At 44.0% G+C, this 11729-nt stretch overlaps 1 protein-coding gene across 2 annotated transcripts in view; it reads right to left on the reverse strand.

Annotated features, from left to right (window-relative positions):
• The window catches only part of MAPKAPK3 (MAPK activated protein kinase 3), a 47707-nt gene extending 37196 nt beyond the window's left edge, over positions 1–10511 (reverse strand). Inside the window, exons 1-2 of one of the 2 annotated variants that reach the window (XM_039559178.1) lie at positions 10437–10511; positions 9319–9668 (exon numbers count right to left, since the gene is read on the reverse strand). In XM_039559178.1, the coding sequence (XP_039415112.1) occupies positions 9319–9543 (225 nt within the window). In that variant the 5' untranslated portion in view covers positions 9544–9668; positions 10437–10511. The other variant, XM_010389930.4, reaches the window with a different exon arrangement.
• Between the last annotated feature and the right edge of the window lie 1218 nt (positions 10512–11729).

Here is an 11729-nt window from a genome sequence, read left to right on the forward strand (position 1 = left end):
TCCACTTCCCTCTCCTTAGACAGGAAGATATTTTACCCCTGCAGCAGCAGTACACTTAACACAAGAGAAACAACAATATGCCTTCTGAAGCTCAAAGTTTCATTATTTATCCTGACAGTTTTGTATTTATCAGTTGTAACAACAGGATCTAGAACCAAATTTGTACAGTATATTGAAACCCCAGGGGGTTTCTTCACATTTGAAATGCTCAGAGAAGCTCTGTTTTCTTTCAAGATCTTCACAGCATCACAACCTCTCAGCTCCTGGGGCAATGAATTTCACAGGTCAACTGTGTTTTAGAAAATCGTTTTAAATAATGCAATTTTCCAAGGTCAATAGCAGCGAGGCTTAGTTCCCACCCTAAGGAAATGGGTGCCTTGGAAAACCCAACTGAGCAGGTTTAATTGGAGCAGGTTTCACATTACTGGGCAAGGTGAAAGGACTGACAATTTTTTGTGTTATCATTCACAGGCAGACATTGAACATGGGTCAGAAAGAATAGTGCTCTGCTCCCCTTTATCACAAACTTACTGCTACAGGGTTTGTATGTATGCAAAAGCCCTATTTTGTCCACAGAAAAACTCTTTAAAAAGCAGAGGACACAGCAGTGCCCTTAGAACAGAGAGAGGGCTTGAAAGAACAGGAAGCTTCAAAGCATCAAGGAACCATCAAGCCCCATCTACCTCCCAAGTGTCAAATTTTGACTGTAAATTGATTGGAAAGGGAAGAGTAGAACAAAATGAAAGGCTTTTACTCTTCACGAAGACAATGGGGACGTTGTGCTGTAGCGTGGCTGCAGCAAGGCCGGTACCGTGGCACAGCAGCTGAGCCAGAAAATGCGGCCCCCTCCCCTCCCTACCTTGGAGCTCTGACATCTTTGGTGCTAACAACTCGTTGCTGTGGAAACCAGACTGCTTCTGACAAAGCCACATTGACTAAAAGCAACATGTGGGAAAATGGAGTAAGGCCCTGAGAGAAATTAATCCTTTACACGAAAAATAAATACAATTTTGGTTAAAAATTAAGCAAGTAAAGGAGAGTATTTCTCAGTGTTGGAACAACAGGCCAGGAGAACACTGCCAAATGCCAGGCCTCGTGGCACTGCAAATGGATTTTAAGGACACTTCATCCCTGAAATATATGGTAGATTCAGGGCTAAGGAGTACACACAGGAGTCCAGCACAGAACACAGGTGAGTGTGCTGCTCTCTATCCATTTTGTAACTGCTCTCCTTTGAAAACAAAATTACACCCAGCCCCACCCCACAGTACAACAGAAGCTAAGGGTGGTACAAATCAGCACTGCAGGGCTTTCGCAAGGCCCAGACTGACTCACACCTGGGCAAAACACTCACCCAGCCAAAACCTCAGCACACAACAAAGTCCTAGCCATGGAGATCATGAGTGCTCCACACCCTGCCATTCCCAAAAAGTTTATGTATCTCAGAAATGCCATCCAAAAAACCCATAAACAGTCAATTTTTTTCTGATTTCTCCCCTTACAAAGGGCTTAATAAATCTGTCCTCAGCCCTTGTTGACTCAGATCCCAGGAGCTGCTTTAGGGTCTGTTACTTGGAATGCCAGCATCCCTAGGAGAGTATTCAAGAAAAAAAAATCCTGGGAAAAAGCCCATGGAGAAGAGCCAGAGTTTGAACTGGCAAGACTTAAGATCTGTGCACAGTGCAACTTTAATAAGACTGGCTCCTTATCCAGATCATCTGAAATTACTCATAAGGATGGCACACTCAGGGTGGTTTGTTTGGTTTTTGGGGTTTTAAAAAAAAAAAAAAAAAAAAAAATCAGCAAGCCAACTTCTCTGGAGGAAAACTTAATTTTTACACAAATTTAATATTTGGGCTTTCTCTTAATACAGGCCATGAAAGCTCCAGTGCAAAATGCCAGGTGTCACAAAGATTCAGGAACTCGGAGGCCACTCGTGATTTACATGCTGAGCAAGAATCCTTTCCCCCTTCACTCCCGAGGTATTAAAATGCTGCAGCGTTACAGCTTAATCTCATTTACAGAGCTTTGAATCATCTTAAGTACTTAGGAAGTCTGTGTAAAATACCACAATCCCTGCAGTTTATACACCCTAATCCAGACAGACTACACCACCAGCTTTCACTGCTGCTGATTGGAAAGATGTTCTCACGGTTTTCCAATTAATTAAACAGGTCATCTACTCTCCAACTCCAGCACTGGCCACATCCCTGCCACTTCCCTTCCCATCGATGTCGCTGTGCCACACGGACTTCAAACAACTCTGCAGGACGCAAAGACACAAAAGACAGCTCTGCAGACAGCTGGACTGCTGCTAACAGAATATTGCACACCATCCCAAAGTTTGCTGTTCTAAAGACACAATTATCATGGAAAACCTCCAAAACAGGGAAATGTATTCAGGTCATATGTGAAATGGGAACTTCTTCAGGGTCAAGCAAACAGCAACTGCAAAAAACTTTAGGGATGCAAAATGCCGCATGATGGTGTAAATAAATCAACGATTGTATCTTTTTTTAAAGAAAAAGATAAATCACTGTGTACAGTGAAGGGATTAAAGCAGAACAGTCTTCACAGGAAAGATATCAATCCATTAACTTTCTCAAATTCACATTGACTCTTGCTCCCAATAATGGTGACACCTTCCTTCTCTATGCTTCCTGTGAACTTATCACAGCATGAACATAATCTGTTTTCAGCTGAAACTGAGCTGGCACAAACGACAACAAGAAGCCATTTATTCTCAGGCCAGGCCACTCTTACACAGGGTGCTACCACAGTCAGAGAAAAATACACTAAGGAAAAAGGGATGTGTGTGAGCTGTGACATTCAGGCGTGCACCTGATTCTTCCCAAACGTGATCAGTTTTTTTCCAATCTGGACATCTCTCTACATGATATTACCATAAGTAAATGCAGCTGAAGTACACTCGTGTTGTAAATTAAGTTTAAAATTCTTGCATATTTGCTCCTTTGTACTTAAGCTGATTTGCAAAATCCAGTTACCTGTAACGAGACTCCCACTAGCAGAAATCAGCGAGGTTTTCCTTTGGTTAAATGGCACAGGAGGATTTATACTCTAAAGGGAGGAGGGAGAGACATAGAGAAGAGCCTTCTAGTCCGAGGAGGGTGTCAGGCGGCCAGTGGCGTCTGACCGAGGCACACACGCGCGCTGCTTTCAGCACCCTCCCCACAGCTGCCCTAAGACACTTATCTGTAACACTATCAGGTCTTTCAGCTTGGCAAAACGGGGAACACGCCTTGATCTTCCCCAGCTTTGTTGCCACTCAAGTCAGGGTATAACTTGTGCCAGCTTGCTGAGACACTGGGGGAGAACGCAGAAGGTGCAAAGTAGCATCAATGCAGTTTTGCTTTTTCAAGATGACTTAATGGTTTACAGCATTTGGCTTTCTGTTTCTGCTTTTTAGGCTTAATGAACTGCCATTCAAAAAAGTAAAAATTTATTACATATGGTTTCATTATTTCAGACCAAGCCCATCTTTTTATTTTTTAAACTATTTACTGTATTTCAAATAAAGAGCACACCAGTCAAGAATGTCAGATCTTCAAAGTAAATTGATAAGTCCTCATTTTTCAAGAATTAACTAGTCCAACTGACACTCTGAAAGGTGCCAGTCTGGCCCCAATAAGTACAAAGCACTCAAAGACTCTGGTCTTGAATGACTCACTGGTTTAAAAACAATTCTTGTAGCAGTAGAAACGACCCACTTTTTAATCGACTGGAAGTTATTTTAGGTATTTTATGCATATTTACGTAATAGTCACCAAGATTAGCACTGAAGGATAAAATTCAAGGACCAGTCTGATGCTATCCATATTTTAGGTACTCCTCCGTAGACAGGGCTGCCACTTACCTAGAACTCTTCTGAACTCATATTCATTCTATGCTGTATCCAGTTTTGATCTACAACACGGCTCCCAGACTTTGTTACTCAGACTTAAGCTGTGTTACTGACACTGAACTTACTGCAGCATGAGCTAAACCAGCATAAACAGGCTGCAGGAAACATGGTAGGTAAGAGGGGACTACAGAATACTTCACTAGAAAGTGTTAGTTTCCTCCAGAAACACACAATCATTCCAGAAGAGCTGCTTCACCCTGGATAAAACCTAACCAACTATTACACTTGGTTCCCCAAATTCTCATCACAGTTCTAAGCTTAGCACACCATTATTCTTCCTTATGCCAAAAATGTCGAAATGTTTCATTCCTAATCTGGCATAATTCTCTTCTAAAAATGCAATCTGCAGCATCTAAGGAGATTGTTACCATTTCCTATTCTACAGGCAATCATCAGCCTAAAATAACCTTCACTTTCACAGTGTGCAGTGCTTTCTCCACTGCTGCATCATTTTCCTTGGTCATCATCTTACTTCATGCAGCAAGAAGGGTATTTTACAAGCACCAGCTATTTAGATAACTTGCAAAACAAATACTTTGGACTGTACAGTCTCCTGTTTGTGAGCAATCATGACCTGGCTTCAGGGTAAACTAACTGAAAACAGACTGTCCCACTATTAGCTTTTGCCATGCAGAATTATTTAATGTAATCAGAAACATTAAAATTGAGCGAGAGGCAGAAACATAGCTCAAGACTAAATGGAACTGAGGCAGAATGCCTTTGCCCACAGCAACTCACCTATGGAAGGCAGAACAACATTCTCTAGATAGTCTTATGTGTGGGTCCCAAGAATCACTTCAGGAAGGACTTTTTTTGCAAAATTTGTTTCTCTATTACCTGTTTTCTTTCCTTGTGAGAAGAAAGTTATGCTAATACTGTTATGCGTAACAGCAGAGACTCCTACTCTACAATTATCATTTCTATCATTCACTAAACATTCTTTAAACCTAAAAGGCAAAGAGGGTGTTCAATTTTGTTTGCTTTTTGCTTTATTTAACATTTGGGCTAAGCCTATTTGTCTTCAAATCAGCAAGTTACAGTCACTTTTCTGCTGGCACTCAGCAGCACAACACATTTTCCATGAGGCACGGGATGGCTTAACTCACTATTTATTCTAGAGGATAAGGTCTATGTGTAGATGTGGCACTTGGAGACATGGTTCAGTGGTGGACTTGGCAGTGCTGGCTTAACGGTTGGACTTGATGATCTTTAAGGTCTTTTCCAACCTGAACAATTCCATGAAGTAGCAGGTCCATTCATACACTCCACCTTAACCTGGAAGTGTCAGGTGGCTGGAGGCACCTGCAGTATACGGGGAATGTGTCCAGTGCTTAGGGGAGAAGCATTTTACCTCTGCTACTCAGGAGTTACTCATCCTAAAAGTACCAATGCACCCATAACCAATGGACTTGGCTTTCCTGAAGTTCCAAAGGTCTTTGTTTTGTGCCTATGCCTGAACTGTCCTTCCTTTCCTTCTGGAAAGAAGCACCATCTGTTTACTGAAGATTAACATGTAACACTGTTTTTACATCCTGAAACATCCACCAAAATCCTGAAGCTGCAGGTGCAAAGAAGCCCCAATACCCTGCAGAAGACTCTCTACCTCTCTGCTCTCTCTATTCTTATTATTTCTTAATCCCAGCTCTGAGCCCTTCCTACCATTTTCCACAAAAATAAAGGAGATCATCAAATACATTGAAGTATTACTTTGACACCACTTAGCAGGAATTTGTGCCAAAAAGGAAATGAGGGAGAAGAAAAGAAAGAACAAGGAGCTGTGGGTTGGGGGTTTTTTTAATGGAAGACAAGTCCCAGGAGTTCACATTTATCCTCACAGGTAACCAGCTATTTTGGTCTCCTCTCTCTAAAAACAGTGAGGAGTGCAAACACCAGCAGAGAACACTTGGGCTGATGTCAGGGTTAAAGAAGTGGAGGTTAAATTTGCCTTAAAGCTCCAAAAGGTAAAGTGAACGGAAGGGGGCAGGCTGGCAGAGAGGAGATAAAAATAGAAGTGACTAGACTTCACTTGACAGCTATTTCTGGATCAACTATGGAAAGAGATCTGAGAAGGTCTTCTATTTGTAAGGGAGACAGAGACCAAAACATAGTTGCCTTCTAGAAGGCCACAGTCCTGCACAGCAGTTTTGTTTATGCTTCTACTTTTCTAAATCCCCATGTTCTCACTATTTGGAAACAGTGCTGTTCAGCCAAAATGTCATTATGTGTCTAAGTGAGAAACCAGATGAGATTTTCTGGAGTAGGACAGCAATGCGTGTGGCATTTCAATTTAACAGAAACAAAGCTGACAGCACATTGTAAAACTGGGCAGCAAATCACAATGCCAAGCAGAGTAAACTAAGCTACACAGTATTTTAGGAAAATAACCAAAGCCCTGCAGTATTTTCAAAAGGATGTATTGTGTTTTCCCACTCTAAAATGATTAGTGAAATTCTAACCAGTTCCAATTATGGATGTAGACTAACAGCAACAACAGGGACCTCCCAATTACAGCATGGAGTGCTTGACTGACATATGGCTCTGGGGATGAATATTTTTGCCTGTTCAAGCCCTTTCCTCTTGAGTACCTCTGTTAAAATTCCTTCCATTGAGTAATTTCTATCCAGATCCTGGCAGTGCTGGCTCTGTTCCCATTTAAAAGAAAACCTGCAGGCAGAAAGCAGTGCCATCTGCCCAGTCAGGAGCTGCTTTAATGGGCAAGTTTGATGTGAAGGGGAACAGCCTATTACACTTTATCTTCAGCAGCAGGAGTGATGTTCTTCCTTTCCCAGGAGCAGGTTACAGCAAGCACTCTCATGCCTGAAGTATTTGTCCACAAATATACATAAATCTCAATGAATATGTGCAAGCAACCTCCAGAAAAAAATCCATCCAGCATGCCTTTTTTTTCACATTCAACTTGCAGTTCAGTCTTCCATTTCTCTTTACCTGTCATACCAGTTGGGTTTGTTCTGTGACAGCTTCATCAGCCTCCACTTTCTATTCCTGTAAGTGAATGATAACCCTGCCATCACACCTGAGAAGAATGAGCAGTGGCAAGGCCCTGTTGTCCTGACACAGAGAATTCTGCTCTGAAGCTGTTTCTGAATATTTTTTCCCAAGTTTCTTGTCCCTTTTATGTAACTGCTTTGACTGGATGATTTGCTCTGAAGTGTCATCTGGAGCAGGTTTGGGACTTGTGTGGCCCAGTTCAGGTTCCACAAGAAACAAAGAAAAAACTTCTTCTGAATATTTTCATCCTTGCAAATATCTTCAGGGCTGGGAAAAGATCTTTCTATTCTTGCCAATTAACCAAGCAGTTTTTATCCCTCCTTGTTGGGTAATCTTCTCACTAGCCCATCTTTGCAGAGAGCAGCGGATTCTCTCTGGGCTGCTGGCAGTTTTACTTAATTGCATGTTTAACTTTTTATTCAGCACTTAAACCCATAACAATGAGAAATACACACATGCAAGCAGCAAACTATTACCTGCCATTCATACTCCCTAGAGAACTCATAAACATCTTAATATTGCTGCCATACTTCTGTCCCTTTCAGAAGAAAAGTGCACACATTCCACAGTTGGAAGGGAAAGGGGATGACAAACACATGTACAGGGTAAGCTCAGTGATGTATCAGCCACTGCTGACCTGTAATGACTGGGGAAGTGGAACTTTGGTCCTTAACTTATACTAAAAGTTCTGGAAAAAATCAGCCAACTCAATCAGTGCTAAACAGAAACAGGTATTAGAGACTCCACCATAGGTTCCTCCAACCCATCAAGCAGAAGACATTCTGTCAGGGCACAGCAGTTTCCATTCTCTTCCCCTCTCCCCATCTCTGAGGGCTAAAATAAAAAAAATATTTTCCACATGCTAATATCCATTGGAATCTATTTCCTACTTCATTCCAAAGCTACCAAATTTGCTCTGGAACATACTTGTTGCTACTGGATTGTCCTCTGGGATGGCAGCTTCTGATTTAAAATGCTTCCAGCCTTTCTGACTACAAAACCTTTGAAGTATGAATGATCTCTAACCAGCAACAAAGCCATGAACTCTTCAGAAACAGCAGATCAGCTTCAGCATTAACTATTATCCTTTATCACAGTATGCTAAGTTTAGAAATTAATGCTACTAGCACTCCAGAAGGACCTGATTAATGGATCACCTCAGAGTTGCAAAAACTTGACACTCCCCATGGCAGGTGCAAAACCCCAGTACCTGCAGTCTGATGTCAAAACCTCCAGTTTCCCCATGATAAACTTCTGTGAGTCAGCTACGTGGAGCTAATACAAAAGAGTGTGATAAAGTACACGAGAGTGTTGGAAACACGTGAATTAATCAGCAAATTATTGTATTGTAAGCTTTTCTAGTTCCTCTATTAAATTTTTTTTTAATACCCAAAGCTGCCAGGTATTTCCAGGCTTCTCTACCAAAATGCAAAAGCTTTGGTGGGGACAGCAGTTTTGTTTGGTAGAGACCATCTCCAGGCCTTGGCAGCCCTACAGGTGACCAGTAGCAGATCCACCCTGATCCCAATACACATGCAGTGTGTTTAAGAAAAAGAAGGATACCTGAGAGCCTCCTTGACCCATCAGATTAACATCAGCAAGGCATCTGTAACATCCTTAAGTAATTCTCATGGCAATTACTTCAGCTGGTTCTTGTTCTCTCCTACTGAACCACCTGGCTCTCATTTAGGCTGCTTTTTTTCCCCCCTAACAATGTGGTTTAAGAGCATCAGGGAAATTTTCAAGTTTAAAAGCTGTAGAACAAAAGGCAAGTAAGCTTTATGTTCTCTAATGAACGCTTATTGCTCCATTTATTTAAGTGGTACTTATCACCATAAATATCTACTAAACTCACTTGCCCTACTGGTGTAATCAGTGCTTTCACAGGAAACATCCTTTGGTAAACGGATTGCAAAAATAAAGTAGGAAAATAAATGAACAACTAGAAATGTTTCTTAAGAAAAGTCTTCAAACAGAGGAAAGACTGAAGATCAATGAACATTTAAATATTTCACAGCTTAGGCCTATTCTTTGCACAAGATCCAAAATAGTTTCCTTCATGAGTATTGCATAATATGTTCATTCAAAATCTAGCAAGTTTTCTCCCAGAACACACCAAGACACGGTTCTCTCCCCCACTTTTTTGTCTTTTAAATATGAACACGAGAATTTCACAGCTGATAACGTTATTCTGGAAACTACACAGAATATTCTGGAAAAGGCTCAAGTTGAGACTCCAGTGTTGCAATAGCAAACGTTTCCACATATTCAGATTCTTCACCTCTTTGTGAAAGGTAAGCAACAGAAAAAGTAGCTTTTACAGCGTTCTGGGAGCAAACTCTGGCCTCCGAACCATAAATAAGGAAAAAAAGACAAAACACACATACCTTCAAAGCACATTTCTGGCCTGTCTCCTTGTTGAAACACTCCAGTACTTTGCCATTGATTCCTAGCCCTAGCACACGTTTGGAGAGTTTGTAGTCATCTGTAACTGCATGTTTTTTTATCTCTAGTTTGACATGGGCTGTTCCCCCAGGCAAGGATTTCACACTGCTCTTGCTCTCCACATGACTCTCTGCCTGGGATTGCTGTTCACCTTCACTTTGTTCCATATCAGGGAAGAGCCTGGGATGACAGAGATACCCGACAGATTCCTGTGGGGTATCCTCAGCAGAGTCCCTTCTCTTAAGCAATCAAACCCAGTGCTTCAAACAGTCCATTTGATCGCCATTGAGTCCTGAGTAAAAATGTAAATAAGTGTTAGTAATTGATGTCAACTAACTGTTGTCCCACCTCACTGCTTTTCTCTTGTTTTTAACAAGACGACCAGGCGCTAGAGAGAACAGAAGTGGAGGGTCACCTCAGGAAAGCACACTTTGCCTTTACAGACCAGTCACCCCAGTTCCAAGACACAGCTCTCAGTCTGCAGGTATAAATCACTGCTTTTACTGTAACAAAAAGTAACTGAGTAACTGCTGAGTCTTGGAATAACCCACTACAGCTAAGCTCTGTAAAATAGAACAGAGCTTCAAGCTTATAAACCCGCATCAACCACTTGTTGCCTCAATGTTTTATGTAGAAATCCTCACGATGGTCCCCTGCCTCATCCCGACACTCCCGAATTACGCAAGAGAACCAGGAATACCTGGACTGAACCCCAGAACGGCACTGCCTGGGTAGGCACCGAACCCTGGGGCAGTGCTTTAATTGCCTGGGTCCACAGGAGAGGGGCAGGGACCACCAAACCACCCAAAAACTGGAGTCCGTGGAGATGCCATGGCGTGGCTCCCAAAGCCGAGCGGGTCCCGCTGGGGACTTGAGGGGGATCCCCGGGGCGGGTCCCGGCGCCAGCAGCCCCGTTACCACGAGCAGAAGGGCCGCTCGCTCAGCCCCCCGCGCTGAGGCGGCGGCGGAGGGCGGGAAAGCTCTGAGGCGAAGCCGGGAGAGCGGGGGGTGTCGGCGGCGGGAGCCGGGCGGAGGCAGCTCCACGCCGGGGCTCGATTACCTGCCTGTGGCGGCGCGGCCCCAGCCGAGGCTTCCCGGAGCGGCTCGGGGAAGGCGGGCTCTGCCTGGGTCCGCCCCGCCGCCCCGGGCAGGTGCGCGCCGCCTTCCCGCCCCGAGCCGCGCCGGGCTGCCGGCGGCGGGACCGGCCCGAGCCCCCGACAACCGGCGGGGACTGGGCCGGGCCCGAGCGGGGAGCGGGAGCTGCCTCGTGTTCAGGTTCCACTGTTCGGGTTCCCCTGAACAACCCTGGTGGGGAACAACCCCCGCGGTGATTTTAAGGTGATTTAGGACGGTGACTTTAAGGACGATATTAATTTATCGGGGTAAACGGCCCTGATAGAGGGGGCAAATAAGGCTTCAGTGGCGGCAGCTCCGGGCTGGTACCGCAGCGCGCCCGCGCGGTGGCACCGCCGGCCCTTCCCCCGGTGCCTCCTCTGGGAAGAACCGCCACGTTCGCTCCAAGCCCTGCGTTAAACAGGCTGTTGCAATGAGACTCGACAGCGGGCAATGAGCCTTCAGGCGCTTGGCTACCGAAAGGGTGCTCTCACTATATGCAGTCACTAAACACGACCAAAGACGCGGCCAGTGTTTCCCGGCACTTTCGGATGCACAGTCAGGATACTAAAAGTGATGGTTCCCACAGCAACTGTCGCTCATCCCTGGTGCACAGAGTGTGGTTCCAGGGATGTGAAATGCTGAGCTTTTTTCCCTACATGTGAAGATGAGTCATGCATTGAAATGGAGCTGTATTCGTATCACTGGAAGGAGCTTAAAGTTCACATGCTTTACAAGTTAAAAATACATTTGTCATTTTACGTAACATAATGGCATCTGGAGTTCTAGCGGTTAGGAAAATAATTAAAAGGGCTAATGAGCCTTTTCTCCAGGGAATAAAAAGTAGTTCAACTTAGCAGGATGCAGATCCGCAGTACATCACCATGTGATGTGACGCTACAGCTATTCTGCCTCAGGTTTCCCTTCCAGGCTTTCAGCAGTTCAGCTGCTGGAGGGCCTGGTTCCCTGATTCAGTTCACCTATTCTGGGCTAATCAAATCCCTGAGGAAAACAGCTATTTCCAACTTTTTCAGGTTTAGCTGCCAGCCTTCTTAATCTTTGCATCACCTCCCACTGTGGTAGTCTGAGAGAATGTATATGTAACTCTGAGCTCCCAGGTTGCAAAACTTCAATAACATGGTTCTCCAGTCACCAGCTTGCTCTGATTTTCCTTCCCATGGCTTCTGCCTGTGTTTGCTGATCTGTTCGTCCTGGATGGTAATTTCTTTCTCTTTGCAAC

This window comes from Corvus cornix, chromosome 12 (assembly GCF_000738735.6).
Source record: "Corvus cornix cornix isolate S_Up_H32 chromosome 12, ASM73873v5, whole genome shotgun sequence".
Classification (NCBI taxonomy): Eukaryota; Metazoa; Chordata; class Aves; order Passeriformes; family Corvidae; genus Corvus; species Corvus cornix.